The 16,278-nt window shown below is 44.2% G+C and overlaps 1 protein-coding gene across 3 annotated transcripts; it reads right to left on the bottom strand.

Moving 5' to 3' along the window:
- Positions 1-305: 305 nt before the first annotated feature.
- On the bottom strand, positions 306-11,912 carry EXD2 (exonuclease 3'-5' domain containing 2). Of its 3 annotated transcripts, none has more exons than XM_050711372.1 (9): positions 10,111-11,912; positions 9,478-9,873; positions 8,351-8,607; positions 7,168-7,201; positions 6,237-6,559; positions 4,116-4,222; positions 3,773-3,908; positions 2,761-3,117; positions 306-1,670 (listed from the first exon to the last, which is right to left on the bottom strand). In XM_050711372.1, exons 2-9 carry the CDS (start codon positions 9,814-9,816, stop codon positions 1,454-1,456), a joined length of 1,770 nt encoding a protein of 589 aa, XP_050567329.1. In that variant the 5' UTR covers positions 9,817-9,873; positions 10,111-11,912; the 3' UTR covers positions 306-1,453. The 3 variants fall into 3 exon arrangements, with proteins under 3 accessions (XP_050567329.1, XP_035395321.1, XP_035395323.1); XM_035539428.2 differs by having other exon boundaries at positions 7,168-7,294; positions 10,111-11,907; XM_035539430.2 differs by lacking the exon at positions 10,111-11,912 and having other exon boundaries at positions 7,168-7,294; positions 9,486-9,617.
- Positions 11,913-16,278: the final 4,366 nt, after the last annotated feature.

Raw genomic sequence — 16,278 nt, 5'->3', positions numbered from 1 at the left:
CTCCTACGCATCTCAAACAGGCTCTGCTACAAACGTGTTTTTCACCCGTGGCCTGTGAAATTTCTCACATCATCTGATAGAGGAGACTTTCCACCACAATCACAGCAAGCCCAACAGCATTCTGCCCAAAGGTTATTATGAAATATGGGTCAACTGTGCTATACACAGCAGTGTGAAACATGGTAAGAGTCTCACCGAAACCTCTCTACAGAGGCTTATAGAAGTTGAGCATAGTTTCATTCAGGAGAAGCACAATCATCTCATGCAATCAAAATCATCAAAAGTGATTTCACAGAAATGGGCATGTACTTTTTAAAAGTTGTATTTTAACTAGGGTCTAACACCAGGCAAAAAACACGTATATTTATGAAAAGTCAAGACAGCAGCACAATTTTAAAAACAACAATAATAATTAGCACACACTGGCTCATGTTTTTAAAGCATTTTACAAAAATCTTAATTAATCCTCACAACACCCTTGTGAGATAGGTAAGTATTATTAGTCCCATTTTAGAGACAGGCATGGAGAGAGTATGACCTGCTCACCACCACACACGTCAAATCCAGGAACAGAACACCAGATTTTCCAGTTTCCTGCCACACGTGATCTGACCACTTAAAAGATGCTGGTTTTCAATAAAAATTTGTTTCTTCTCATCCCTTTTAAGACACCTGGCCGCATTTCACTCTGATGTGAAAAGGTACCTGCTGAGAGCTACTCAGGATAAACAAGTAGAATTGGTAAATTATTATTTTTATATATATATATATATATATTTTTTTTTTTTTTTAAACAGACTCTGTGCTGCTGGAAGCTGTTTAAAAAACTTGACATGGGCGCTTCCACACTGCCTAACAGTACTACTTTTCCTCAAGCACCAGGACAGTGAGGCCTATCTGGAATGCTGATACAGCTCAGAATCTGAAAAAAAAAAAAAAAAGTAAGGTTTCTTTGCTATTTCCAAACAAGGAATCTCTCTCTAGTGGGTACTCTTCTCTGAGAAGAACTCATGTGAGTACAACTGCACTGAAAGCAAAGTAAGATTTTTATCAGGAGATTCTTGAGGTGCAGCCAAGGTGCACATATACATCTCTCAGAAAACCTGGAAACGCGTAAATATTGTGCTCTGTGTTAAAAGAGATGGCCTGGAGGCACCAGACATCCCGGGGGTAGAAAATAACTCCCAATAGTCAACTAGAGAAGGACAATTCCCTTAGCGTATCGCTCTTGCACTGAACTAATCAGTGAGTCTAGGATTAAAAATTCCAAACCACCTGATAAAATTCAAGTCAACGGATTTAACTCCTTATAAATGCCAAATCTGGCAGACCCACTGCTGCCTGTTCACAAACCCAGGCTCAGGTGTTAGTGGAGAAACAGAAACAAAAACAGTCCTTCCACCTTCAGTTACGTATGTCCATTAGATCCTATCTAGAGTCCAGGAAGTGACTCTCACGACAGCTCGATCTGAAGATCCTCCCCATACTTTCGGATCAGCTTTGTGTGGTTATGGTCCACTGACCACTGCTCTGGGAGGTATTTGGGCTGCATGCTGTCCAAGAAGTGCTGCCGCCAGCGTCTCTCCAACTGCATCAGGGAGCGCAGGCCTCCTTTAGCAAAACACTGCACCACCTTCAGTCCGTGCGGCATGTAGCTCTCATTGCAGATCCTGCCAGGACAAAAGCAGAGTTTATTTTCACACGAGCCCACTGTCAGACTCCAGACCTGTCTGCAGGAAACAGCGAGACACTGAAGATGATTTCAGTTGCGTGGTTTAATTAGAGCCACATGGTGTAAGCTAACCAGGAGGGGAGCCGGGAGAGAAACTTCTAAGCCTTGCTTCAACGCCAGACTGCTTTCTGGAACACAGCTACACCGGAAAGCTGGCTTCTTTGAAATGAATTGAGTATTATTCTTTTATAGCAATGCTAAATAAAGCTTCTCAGGAGACAGACTGCAGATTTCTCAGGGCAAGAACCACACGATATTCCAGAGGCCTGATCCTGCCGTTGGATTCCCTGCCTGGATAAGTACTGGGATGTTACATAGGCACATGACAAGCAACAATGAGTTTAACAAGGAGAAAATATTGTCTTCATGCAGACAAAGATCAGATACTAGTTAAGAACAGGTATTTGGGGAGGCTTAAAGACAGGAGACTTCTGGTATGATTGTCTTTCAGTCTCCCTCCATGATCTGTCTGTCCTTCAAAAGGAAGCAGCAAATAGTAAAGGGGAAGAGGGAGTCCACAGACCACTACCAGCATGAGGGAAAAAGAGGGTAAACAAGTGCACAATAAGAAATCCAGGGTGTGCCTATCTGCTTAGAGCCTTAGGATACAGCGCAATTACCTTCTTTCTCTCTTTGCTTTCTAGTTAAGTGTATGAATACTATAAATCCAGACTCTGCAGGCTTATACAAGTGATAAAGTTGTGGTTTTAGGGGCTCTTTTTGCCTGTGCAAGATCAACTTCTACTAGTCTCAAATTCAGAAATTCCTTAACTTGACACCATGATTTTATGGAAGGTACAATCATATCCCAAGGAATCCAGCAATAGGTCTTATCTTGTTTTCATTTAAAAGCTTAGTGGTAAAAAAGTCAGTATGTGTGATCCTCGGCTCTGCAAATGCTGCTGGATTTTATTTTCTTTTGCTCCATAAATATTTACCCAAGGTTCTGTGTGTAGACACCCTTTTGTTGAATTTACGTGCTCACATAAACAACTAAAATGCTACATCTACTGCTGGGCTTGTTATACCTGGTTTCCAGACCAGCTGCTTCCTGGAGCATCTCTGGGGTCACTGCTTCTGTGTTAAAGAAGTCCTTGATGCCTTGCAGAAGTTCTGCCCTTCGGGGATCAGGCAGGCTGTCTGCATTCAGCAGAGCTCGGGCCCCTGAGCGCACCTGCCTGCGCAGAGGGTCCTCCAGCATACGCACGCCCTCCTCAGAGCCAATGGGGGCACCGAACTCCTCGGCCAGCTGCTGCTTGAGGTGGTTGTCGTAGTAATTGGAGACGGCGTGGCAGGACGTGCAGAGTAGGAGCACGTCATGGGAGTTGTGGTCCTTCATCTGGATGGGGAAGTGTCTTCGGTATTCGTGAGGAACAATGTTCTTCCTGGGGAAGACAAGTCAGCCAGCTCATTACATTTGCCCGGAGCTGCTACTCGCTGATTTCTCCTCTTCCTGGCCCACAAAAGTACAACTAACAACAAAAGTGCAGGAAAACAAAGATCACCAGTGCCAGGATTCTCGATGCACCATAAAAGTTTCAGAAATCCCTCATTTGTACTTCTCTCTACAGGTTTTCTACACTTCTCGTTTTTAAGAAGCACACCTGCCAACTAAACAGCAGCAAAGACAACAATCTCACCCTTTGTCTCTTCATAAAGTTCAGGCTCACTTAAGCCTTCCAAAAATATAAGGATTAAGTACTGGAAGGAATAGCGTATTTATTTTCAGAAGATAATGCCATCAGAACAGCATGTGTTTGCTACTACTGCCCCCTGTAATTCAAACTGCAACACACACGTTCTATCCAAGGACCAATTCCTCCACCCTCTGTAAGAGGAAAGCCTGTTCGGCGTTAAACTTACCCAGATACACGTGACCACAGAGCATTCGAACAGTGACAGACCTTCTAGGATGTGAACAAACACATTTCAACCCACTAATCATGCTTCTGGACGCTGAACTAGATGCAGACTTCAGTCTTTTTGTTTGTTTGTTTTTAAATTAGATGCAACTTTTTCTTATCCCACCAAGCAACTCACCGGATGTAGGACTCCCGTTTGCCACATACAACACACAGGTTCTCTTTGACTGTCAGATAATAATCGACTTGAGACTCGGGACGTCCTGAAGGCTCAAACCGCAGCTTCACAACAAACGGGTCTGTGCTAACTAGGTCTGAAAGAACAAAGGCAAGCAGAGAATATTCAAGACAATGTTGTATTTGAGAGCTAGGATAATGATGCTAAAACAAGGGAGACATCCTAACAAATCCACAACAGCATTTTCAGTAAGAAAGGATACCAAGAATTCATGTCCAGTTATCTAAGAAACACGAAAAAAATGCTGTATTTTAAGTATCAACAGGGAAGTTAGTGTGCTCACCTCCGATCCCCTTGTCCAGATACCACTGAGCCTTCTTGCGATCACAGGTGCACAGGGGCTGTCCATCTGGTGCATGCAGGAAGCAGTTGTCATACAGTGGAGATTTTCTATGAAACAAGGATAACATTGCAAAAACTATAATAACGTGCCAGAAAAACAGAGCTCTCTACGGTGATGTGTTCCACACTACAACTCCTGCAGCCTCATCCAAGTCACAGGAGGGAGAGGAGCCCCTAAAGACGTGGTTTAGGCTGCTGAGCGCTGCACAGGCTGCTGCTAGGGGAAGTAGAACATCTGAAAATGTATCTGAGGTTCATGAATTGACTGTAAGGTATCTTTGCTCTCCTGATGCCAATAGAAGCACTAACTCTGAATCCCAGTTTTCAAGAGATACCACCAATGACAATGGTTTTCCAAAAAAAAAAAAAAAATCTACATTAGAAAAAAAAAATATATTAAAGTCAAGAATGAAGATGAGCTCCAAGCAAGCTGAAGAAGTGTTATCAGCCGGTAGACAAGGCCATTTCAAGGATCAGCTACGTAAGCCCATATTGTAATGATTTATTAAGATGACTTTTCTAAAACTTTGTGTGAATAGCAACTACTTCATTCATCCAAGAGCAACATTAGGAAAAAAAAACAACCCTTGGAGTACTGGAAATTCACTCAGTATTTGTTCAACTCACTGAGCATTCACTCAGCAGACTTCTACCAGCTAAAAAGACTGATTCATAGGCAATGTAATCTAGCAAAAGGATTTCTCCTGATGTCCCTGGGGGTGGAGGGTAGGAACAAAAAAAAAGGTAAAGATACAGGAGGTCTCTTTCCACCAAACATTAGCAGTTCAGCTCAGTCACCATCATAATATGAGTACCTCCCAACTCTAAATTAATAAACATTCAAATTAAACATGCTCACAGAAAGGAAGAATAGAAAAAGACTCCTGAAATCACACCCAGTCTTACCAGAACCAGACTGCTGGAGATACTGCAAAAAACAGTGGATCTACAGACCTCTCATGAAATCAAGCATGGTTAAAAACAGTAAATAAATAACCAAGCAGCCATAGGGAGATATCAGGTTAGTTTGGAATTCAATTGTGTTTAAATTTTAATCCTCCCATAAAGTATAGTCCTTCTGTTTCATATGACACAAGCTCCAAATTAAAAATATATATATCTGAAGGGACTTACTGCGTACAACACGATATTGTTAATGACTGCTAATGAAATCAAAGTTATTGACTACAATACAATGACTCCACTGCCAAAAAAAAAAGGAGAAAACAAATACCAAAATGAACGTTTTTCTTCCCAAATAAAGGTAAAGGTGGGGCAGGAGAGTGTTTAAGTTCCTATATCTATGTGATTAATTTTATTAGAGTGCACCCAAACATAAACAAATATACTAGTTCTCCGTGTTTCCCACTACGCTGGGCTTAAAGAGATCACTCCTACTTGTTTTATTTAAAAACAACTGAACTCACAGTAGCAAAAGGCCATAATAATTTAGCATTTGTCCCAGGACAAAGTAAAACCATTCCCTCCTCGCTCCCTGGTGTACGAAGTGCTTTGATGCTGCTACAGATGGCCCTCCCCGCGCTCCCTGGCACCTCACATAATCCCTCTCACCCCCTGTAGAGGTAGCTTTCAGGTCTGCCGTCCCTTGACATCTCTGTGACCTCAGTGATCTGGAGCAGCACAGTACAAACACCAGCTTACGAGGCAGATCCTGCTCACAGGACAATCTCTATGCAGTTGCCCCCTTCTCCCTGGAGGAGACAGGACTCAGCCTGGAATGCCACCCAGACAGCCAACTGCCTCCTGCTGGGACTCTGCTCTTGAGCTAAGGCCTCCATATTATAAGGGAAGGTAAAAACTTAAGACATCCCCTCAATCTACTCATGGCCTAGTACAGATCTGAGTTCCCCTGCCACTTTCAATAGAGGGAAACTGGGAAAGCAGAAATAGGACTTGGCTCTCGTGACTGTTCGGTGCTGTGTCCCTTCCTAGCTCTTACTGTCCACTTTGTTTAATAACTAGAGCAGGAAGCGTCTTTTTTTTTTTTTTTTTTTTTTTTTTTACCTGTGGTGCAAGGAGTAAAATTTGCTCACAAACTTACCTTGCAGAATATCCCACACCCAGAGGCTTTCTCTTCTGCCTCCGAGGATCTCTCACTTGCTGACTGCCAGAGGACTGGACATTCACCGAAGATTTACGATTCTTTATTTTCTGAGGGGAGCGTGCCTCTCCACTCTTCTCTCCTGCGCTGCCACTCCTCCTTCCTCTAAATGGGATATCCACCAAGCCCTGGCATTTACTCAGTACTTTTTCCCAAGCAGCAGCAGAGTTTTCACCTTCAGATATAGCAGGGAGGCAGGCAAATCCCAGCAAATGGAGGAACAGAGCCACTGAGATCTGGGCATCCCTAGCAGCATAGAGAACCTGCAGAAAAGCGCAGACATTGAGATACCAGCAAACACTCCCAAACACCATCGGTCTTTAACACTAGATTCAGTACAAACAGAAGCTGGATTTATTTTCCCTTGTTCCCTTTTGGCACAAGGCCTACTAGCATTCAATGTGATTATTTATCCTGTCACTCCCTCTACTGGTCACTGATTCTGTAGACATCTGCAGCATGACTGTAAAGAACAGAAGCAATTAGGGAAACCATAATAGTCTAAAGATGGTGAACAAGGTTTCCAGGGTCTTTATCTGATATTGCACTGACTGCTATAAATTGGAGGAAAGAAAATAAAAGAGTGAGGCTTTGGGAGCACAAACCACTTGTTCAAGGGATCCGGCCTTATAGATCTTCCAGGATTAAAGGAAAACAAGGGTCAAGAATCCAGAGAGAATGACAGAAAATGGTCTTGGAAAAGGAGGGAAACTCAGGCACAGAGTCTGAAATTGACCTGGGATCATAGTCACACAGAAGCTATTGAAACACAGAACTCAAAGAAGAACAAGATCTCCCTGTTAAAATGTCTCTCCTCTAATAAGAAGTTTGCTTTTCCTCCCAAAACACAAAGATGAAGTGGAAGACACACCTGATGTCGTGTCAGTTCTTCTGCCTCCCAGTTGCTGCAACGCATATGAGGAGACTTGTCAAGCGGGCAGTTCAGGACTTTTTCAGCTAAAGACTTAAGGCTAAGGCAGTTGTGAAGTAGATCCTTCCTTCAGTTTTAACAAAGAAAGCAAAACAGGCACATTAAAAATGAAACTAAACACTAATGCAAATTCAGATGGCCTCACACAACCTGCTTCTGCCAGAACACAACGCACTTGATGCATGACTCCCACTCAAGCAGCATACAGCTGCTTGTCAGCTTTACAGGCCCTCTCCCTCCTCTCCACTAAAATGTCCGACCTAGATTTGGTAACTATCTAGTGTCTGCAATTTGCCAAACAGGCAAGGCTGGGAGGTGGTAGAGTCTAAGGCTGAAGCATTTGGCTCTGAACTACCTGCTTCTGAAATAAAAAGGTCTGTCATAGAGCGATGGACTGTCTGTCCCAGGAATTCATCAGCCACTTAATAAACAGGCCTGGAGACATTTTCTGAGGGGCATGAGAGCCAGGAATGACTCAAGAGGAATCCATCCTCAGTGCTAAAAAGGCACCACCAGGTCATCAAATCCATGCCCCACGTCACTAACAATGCACGTATACTGAATGTGAGGAACATTCCCAAGTAAAACATTTTATTTTAGGGAAGAACAGAGGATGATAAAATAGCATCACAATTGTAACCTATAATAGGAAACACTGATATTAGAACAGAAAATTGGATCTAGTTTTTTTTAGCCATTTTTCAAGAAATCCTGTAATTTAACAGTTCCACTTAAGTGCCAATCACACATTTACCCCATAGTTTCAAGCAGTGTATTCAAGCATCTGTTTACATCGTGAGCTCTCTGGCTGTGCTGCATCACTGTGCCTGGACTTCTTACAAGACGAAGCAAGATACTCAGAAAAGGCCTTACGGGTATTACACGAGAAGACAAACTGACACAATTAACATCCATGATTTCATTTCCTTTAAGGTCACAGAATACATGCCTGACACGTTCTTGGGCTGCTGCCATCAGTGACCATGCTCTAAAGAAAGTGCCCCATCCTGAGAACTCCAGTCCTACCTGCCTGGCATCATCCAGCACACACAAATTACTTTTTAATATTTCAAACTCAAATGGTGTACTAGAAACAGAGCTGCCTCTGTCTTCAGACACTTACCGCTGTCTCATGGCTAAATACCGGAGATCCACGCTCCCTTTGACTGGAAGACCATAGTCCTGAAGTAACTTGCAAGCATCTTCCCAGCATCCTACCCCTACTTTCAATACAGCACTATCTGCCATGATGTCCAACAGGGTCTTTGGGACAGTCTGTCCACTGGCAACAAGCCTGGGCAACCGGATGAGAACACAGAAGCCACTGGAAGCAGCCATTTGTAGAAGGGATACAGGATTCGCCTTTCCCTCCACAGATACCTGAAATAAAGGTAAAAATCACAGTTGGGTTACTAGCAGTACTGCAGCTGGACCAAATTGTAAAACAGGCCACCAAAGACAGGAAATACTTATCAGACTATGCAATTGAAAGCTTTTCCTGCAAATTATGTGATTTGTTTCACAGTATTATTGTCCCACAATTACTTCTTGCCACAACCCTGCAAGAGAAATTTCCCCCCTTTCACCCTTGCCCCTCACAGCTGGGCTGTCAGAAGAAAGCAGACACATTCCTTAATCCACGTCAACACTACATAAGTGTTTATGGCACACTGTTTAACTGCGGCTTGTACTAATGAATGTGGGGTGAATAAACTTCCAGCCAAAATGACAGCGAAGACGAGCTTTATAAATGACTCAAAGTCTGTTCCGAGAGCTCACATAGGCAAACATACAAGCAGCAGATGAATACTGCTTTCTGGTATGCCCACAGAGTTCTATCTTCTTATCAGCATTACCCTCCTCTTCTGGTTTATTAATTTTAAGAAACTCTGTCTTCGGTACATGGATGTACTTAAAATATTGTAAATCCAAACTACTTCTGGTAAACCACATATTAAGAGATATTATATAAAACATACAGTGCTATTTAACTATACAATTATCACTGCATGTTTAGAACTAGACTTATCACAGAAGTTCAGCAAACAAATACAACTAGTGAACTAAAACCCTACAGCCAGCAGACTTAAATGTGAGAATTATCAAAATTAGTGGATAATTCACTGTTATGATAATCACGGTTTCAATAGTCAGCCGAGTGGTATCCATTCGAGCAAAGGAATAGCTCCTCCCTAGATGATCTCCTGTTGCAATTTGCAACCTAAAGGAGAGGCACTTGTGATCACTCACCCACTCACAATCAATTCCAAGCACTGGCCACTTCTCCAGCTCCTTCTTCAGCAAAGGCTCGACCCGATCCCATTCCTCCTGCTCTGAGACTATCACTATGTCCGCACCAAGGCTCCTCTCTGCCCGGGAGAAGGTGGGAGACGTGAAGATGGAAAGCACCTCCTTATCCTCTGCCTTAATCAGCGTCTCATCTCCCGACTTTTTAACCGCTTCCTCTCGCTGATCCCCACAGCGCGCTCTTCCTTTCCGGCGCCGGGCTGCTTTCCACAAAACCAGGCCCCCCACCGCAACACCCAGCAGGGTCGCCAGAGCAACTGTCACCGCTGTCTGCTTGGGCATTTTTCATCCCCCTTCCCTTCACCCACTCAGAGCGGCACTGCGGGGTTTTATCACGGCCTGCAAAGAAAAAGCAGAGAGGTGGGAATTAGCGACAACTCCAGCAGCCCCGCAGCCGGAGCCGCAGCCCCCCGGGCCGCTTCGGGATCGCTTGGGGCCGGCCCCGGCGAGAGGCCCGAGCGCGGCCGCCGCGGGAGGCGCCAGGCCTCGCTCTCACGCGCCCCCGCTACCGGGTCCCCGTGATGCGGGCAGCCCCCGGCCGCCCCCCCGGGCCCCGCCGGGTGTCCCGGCCGCTACCTGCGCGTGTGCGGCACCGGGCGGCGGGCGCCTCCTCTTCCCCGGAGGAGCCGGCGGCCCCTGGGCGCCGCCATCTTGTACGGCCGCTGAGGCGGGGCGGGCGGCGGGCCGGCCTCCGGCCCCGGTACCGGGCGCTGCCGCCTCCAAAATGGATGTGCGAGGGGTGAGGGGCTGGGGGACAGCCGGGAGCCTTCACACGGCAGAGCTGGTGCGGGCAGCCAGGGACAGCCTCGAAAAGCGGCGAGGCTCCAGCCCCCATCCCTCGGGAGCTCAAAGGCAGCCGAGCAGCACCCGGCGCCTTCAGGTTCCTCGGCGGTTCCCCCGCTTCCCCGTGTTTGTGCTGCTGAAGCCCAGCTGCTTGCATCCGCCTAAAGGAGACACCAACCCACGGGAAATAGCGCTTTAAGTTGCTTTGACAACTCGTGTCAAACTTGGTTTTGGTTTTAACCTTGCCCCTTGTAGTGTAATTGTCGCAGAGGGGAGGAAGGTCTCCCCAGGAGAGCTGGCATTTACCAGACGGATCGCCCGCTGGGTGCAGCAGCACAGCCGAGGGCAGTCACCAGGGCAGATGCCAAGAGGAGCAGGATTTCAATAAGATGACCCATCCCCTACAGCTTAAACAGCTGCTTACCATAAGGAGCTGGGCTAAGCCCAGGGCAGCGAGATGTCAGATCTCACAGGCAACGTGATCAAGTCGGGAAAAGTTTGTTTTCCATTGAATGGTCTGTTTTGAACATACAAATGCTTTAGTAACAGCTTCTGTATATTTTTTTTTCTGCAAAGACCCTCAATCTTGCTCTGCACCAAAGAAATTATTATCCACTTTGATATTAATCCCCTGGGCTCTATAGAGCAGTGCAATCTTGCACGCTGTAGCAACACACATCTTGTTCCTGGTACGCTCTCCTCCACAAGGAAGAGGTGCTTCTTCCTCACAGCCATAGCTGGGCCACAGCTTCTCCTTCCATCCCGTGATCCAATGCACCAGACCCAGCTGATAGCTGAAACGCACATCACAGGGCAGGAGGCTACTGCTCTGAAGCTCATCACACAACGCAGGGTATGCACAGGAGAAAAAGCTGGGGTGGCCTGGCTCTAACTGAGAGTTCCCATAGCCAGATGGAGATGTTCTCCGTCCCTCCTACCCTCACTTCATTCCCCTGCCTCCCCCAAACTGTACAATGCTTTGTGTTACATGGTCATTGTAACCAAGTACAGACCTGGAGCACTGCTTGGATATTACCACAATTCGTGTTAAACCCGACTGACTGCTTGCTCCCTGGTCCCTAGGTCGAGCACTAATATTTCCTTAATGACAGGGGCATAGATTCAGGGAACTGATCCACCTGTAAACTAGTCCAAAGGAAAAAAAAATAATAATATCTGGGGTCACTACACACTTATTTCAGAGACCACATAACCAAGTCCTGAGAAGCCTCTGTGTCTGCACTTCAAGGTCCAGCCACCCTGCTGGGTGTAGGTAGCACATCTTTAAGAACTCTGTTAGAGACTTGAGCTCCAAATAGCGACCAAATGTGAACAAATCTGCAAAGTTTATTCATAGCTGGATCCATTTGTAATAAACTGACATCCACCCAGAAACCCGAAATAGGCCAGTCTTTCCTTTTACAAAGTGTTTATTTCAGTTTCTAAGGTAATAGGACTTTTGTGTAGAGAGGAAAAATAAAATATCCTAGCACTTATTACACAGTACAGAGAAAATATGACATAATGTAATGCCCAAGCCTTGCTTTTCAATAATAACAGGATTGTATCCTTGGCTGCATCTAAAGCCTTTGTTTTTCATGCTATCACTGACATCAGAGTCCTGTAAACCACAAGTCTCTTTAACAGCTTGTCTTACTACCTACATACCCATTTATTCAAGTGTAAAGGTTAAATTAAAAATAAATGAAAGCAACTGATGCATGAGTGCACTCTGGCAAAAAAAAAAAAAAAAAAAAAGTTCCCAAAGCCTGACGGGGACATTGCCGAAGATGAGAAGGTAACCAAGTGAGTAAACACCAACTGCTGGCTTAGCCTTACTTATGAGAAATCTGTTGCAGCAGGTAACTGAAGCCTTTACAAGGTAAACTGCAAGATTTACTTTTCTTTGTCTCTCTGTAACCTGATCTGAGATCTCTGCAGAGATCGATGTCAAAAGACTCATTTTTAGCCTGATTTTCTAAGGAAAGAAGGCTTATGCAATTACACTGTCTGTTGGCGTTTCTGCCTGTGGCTCCCCTTTCTTCCTCCCTTTCCTTGCCAAAAAAAGGCATGTTTGAGCCATTGCCCAATTCCATCTAAATTTGTACAAAGAGATAGAGCTTTCAAAGGTGACTTCTGTGAAATGCAAAGCCGAGTCAATGAAACAGACCCTAATAAAACTGCCACTGATAAAATAGCAAGCACGTGCAGACACTGCTTAATATACATCAGAGAATCCACACAGCGGTGCCACATCGGGACAAGTCCATAGGAAACCAGGCTTCACTTGTTCTGCTGATCATAGAAAAAAATTTTTATAATCCCATTAGCTCATCCTTTAACAGGGAGAAGACTAGAGTAAATGACTCAGTGTTCAAAGGAAAATCAATGATAGTGGAATATCAAAGGAAAGAGGCTCCAGTCAAGACCTAAATTGCTGTGAGCAGACAATGAGCAGAGAGCCGCGTGTAGTCCTCACTAGCTCATTAATAACACTGCATTTGGGGCCCCATCCCAAGCTGCATAAGAAAGCCAAACTCACATTTCAACTCCTAATGTGATTTATCTTCCTTGTGTCAATGCTAGTAACCCCATGCCTACATCTTCAAACCAGTCATTTTGAGCAGGATTTTTTTTTTTTTAACAGGGCTGGTATCAGGGAGGTAGTAGGACGACGACTTTTGTCAAAAAATCATAATGAGATCAATTTGAAATCAACTGTGAAGCCACATCCTAAAGGTGGAGTTTCACACTGTAACAAGGTGGATGGAAGGTTTAGCTCCTGTTGAAAAAACAATTCTGCTTCCCCCTTCTACCTGTAGCCTTCCTTCTACTGCCTTACTTCTACGAACATTGGTGCCAGTCTGATTCAAGGAATTCAGTGAGCAGAAAGCTAACACAGCAAAAAATAGAGTTTTCTCCTGGTTTAACTCCTTGGACTGGCTCACCACAGAGCCAGATCTCAGTGAAACTACATCCTAAGCCAAAAGATGAATCAGCTGCAACTCCCTCAGTGAAGGGATCTGCCAGAGTTTGCAGGTTTTGCAAAGAATCTGAAACAACAGCTCTCAGAGGTGTGAGCTGCCAGATTGATCCCATGAGGATGAGCTGTATTACCATTAATCATCACCAACATATTTCTCCATTAATTGCCAACTCTTTCATTGCATATGTAGGAATAGAGAGGAATTTCACAATTTTGTTTCTTGAAGGGCTGCTTAACTTACCTCAGTGGCTGAGCTCCAGAAGACACAGTAAGCTGGCCCACAGTAAGTTGCTTAGAAGGTGACATCCCCTATCTCCCAAAACTCTGCTCCCAGCTCCACCCTCCTGACTGGCCTGTGCCAATTTGGGCATCCATTGGGACACCTCCATGAGCCAAATGAAATCAGTAAAATGATAGACAAACAGGCCCAACGAGCAGCAGCATCAGGACAAAGAAAGGGACGGAATGCATAGCCAAGAAGAATAAAGCCTCCTTTCAGCAGCTACAAGTCATTAGATCAGCTCAGCTGCATGTTCAAGCCACATCTTTAGCTGAACAGCCTCAAGGGGTGACGTTTGAGAGAACAGTGCTTGTTCTCCCCACCTTTCTGGTCTGTGAAATGAGTAAGCAAAAGGAGAAAAGCCCAGAAGCCACCTAATTTCCACTAGAGGGAATAAACTACACAAGAGGAGTTATTAAGGAAAAAAAAAAAGATATGGCTGAAGTATGACATCATCTTCTTGGCTCACCCTCCTTTTCCTTCTATTTCTCAAAAAATCAAGTGTGTTATAAATAAATAAAAGCCTTGACCCAGACCCACCTCCTTCTCTAATGGATGCCCTATCTCTGTTGCACCTGTAGACTAACTCCATAGATATCTGACTATTGGTGTCCAAATCTCCTTTCTATTTCCACTTTGGATCAACCCAAGCCATGCAAAGGCTCAACAGTGCTCAGAAAAATGTATTTAAACCTCATTGTCTTTGACTTGACACAATCAACCATGCTTCACTTAAAATCTTCTCCTTTTACTATTTAGGCCTTTCTTCCAATTGTTCTTTGGCAGATTTTCCTCATGCTGTGTCACAGAGCTGTATCCTTGGTCTTCTGCTTTTATCCTCCCACGTTATCTCTGAGTTATCTCATCTGAAATACAAATACAACTACCATCTCTGCGCCGATGATTTACAGATCTGCTCCTTTCCCCAGAGCTATCTCCCTCTATCCAAACTCAAATCATAGCCTTCTCTTTTCTGTGGATGACTAGCAGGAAGCTAAAGCTCAGCAAAGCTAGAACATGGCTCTTTCTCTTACCTAAAGTCCTCTCATCTTCTTCGTGCATATCTATGGATAACATCACTGGTCTACCTGCCGCTCAAGCTTCCACGTCAGCTATCAGTTCTGACTGAGACCCCTCTGTAGACGCAAGTGCCCAGGGTATGTCTAAATTTAGACTTCCGCTATGAGGCATCTTTTAGACAAAGTCCTTTGATCCATTCTTGGATCCCTTGTTTAGGCCTTTTGCTTCCATACCTAGACTGCCCCAACACCTTTCCCTCCAGCACTGACCAATGCGACTCATAACCCCACAGCCTTTAACTGCTGTGAATACCATGAACTGACAATACAGGAAAGCTGACTGTAGTCCTCCTTTTAACGATCAAGTGTGCCACAACCATCAAATGGAAACCACTAATGCAATTTTAACTCATTCTGCCAATTCAAATTTGGTCAGAACAAAATGTTGATGGGATAATTTTGTACAAGCAGACATTAAAAACAGATCAGGTATTGTCAGCCCTTCCAGAGGGAGAACAAAAACTGTGTAGCATGGGCACAAGCTGATGTGAGAGCAATGTGACAGCATGGCCATACCTGATCCAGATTATTTTAGTAGCAGTGGGATATCTGGTTGCATACAGGCTTAGAATTAGCAACCCTGAAACCACAACCCAAGGCTGTTTATGTAGATCATTACTCTGACCACATCACTTCTCTGTTTGAAGCATTCTGATAGTTCCCTGTTCTGTATTGCAACAAACATTATTTACTTATCTGCATTTTCCTCCACAGAAAGCCATCTCCCTGTTCATTATCTCCCACTTCCTTTTCAGTTGAATCCTCCCTTTCTATTGTCTACTTGTTAAAATTACAGTCAAAACATTTTTGTGCTTTGTTTCACGCTGCTTTTGAGGCATGCAGGAGACTGTAACATGCTACAGAATTAAGCTGCTCAAGCAGCGGGTACAAACAGACCTTGAGGTACCCTGCCCAGTCTACAGTCTAGCCAGACTCAGGCCAGCTTGGCCCATGATGCTCAAACACTTGCAGCACAGCACCCTTTGTGCTAACATGTCCCACAAAATAGAAATTTTAGAAGTTGAATTGGTTTGACTAGGTACTGTCCAGACTTAATGCCACTCCAAGCTGCAGAAGTTTCCTACGAAGCTAGAAAAAGATGCTTCATTGGTGCTACTCCAGCATGACTCAGACCTATCGTTGTATGTGTTCTGATGAGACTACAGCATTCAGGCATTAACGCAGCAACATGTTATTTTCAGAGGAAAATGTTACCAGTACAGGTCACGATGAATTTCTTAGGTGTTAAATATTTTCAAAATTAATTCAAACAAAGGAGTTGGAGAGCAAAAAATGCTTACCAGTACATTTTTAACCTATATGGATATGGGAAAGAACATTGCATTTCACAGAAAAGCTTGGCAGTCTGCTATTATTTTTCTCTCGAATTCTGACAACATGACATCTTCTTTCTGACTGCTGACAAATGTGATTTAAAAAAGAAAATATACCAGTTAAGCCTTTCTTGAAAATCCTAGCACTGGGGTTTTAGGAAAAAAAATTTGTTTATTTATATTTGTTCATGTAAGTACACATCTTTCCTAGAGACTGGATCCAGCACATGGAGAAAGAGCTTCAGCAATTTTATTATGTCACATTTCAAAGGAAATGTTCCT

This window comes from Cygnus atratus, chromosome 5 (genome assembly GCF_013377495.2).
Source record: "Cygnus atratus isolate AKBS03 ecotype Queensland, Australia chromosome 5, CAtr_DNAZoo_HiC_assembly, whole genome shotgun sequence".
Lineage (NCBI taxonomy): Eukaryota > Metazoa > Chordata > Aves > Anseriformes > Anatidae > Cygnus > Cygnus atratus.
The sequence above is the reverse complement of the archived record's forward strand: the minus strand, read 5'-3'. Positions and strand labels throughout refer to the sequence as shown.

Bases quoted from the DNA above. Each gene is read 5' to 3' on its own strand.
- EXD2 (XM_035539428.2), bottom strand. From the start codon at position 9,816: ATGCCCAAGCAGACAGCGGTGACAGTTGCTCTGGCGACCCTGCTGGGT. The intron at 4,223-6,236 runs GTAAGTTTGTGA...CTTGTTTCATAG, and splicing joins GGTGTGGGATATTCTGCAAG to AAAATCTCCACTGTATGACA. The intron at 1,671-2,760 runs GTATAACAAGCC...TTGTCCTGGCAG, and splicing joins GCAGCTGGTCTGGAAACCAG to GATCTGCAATGAGAGCTACA.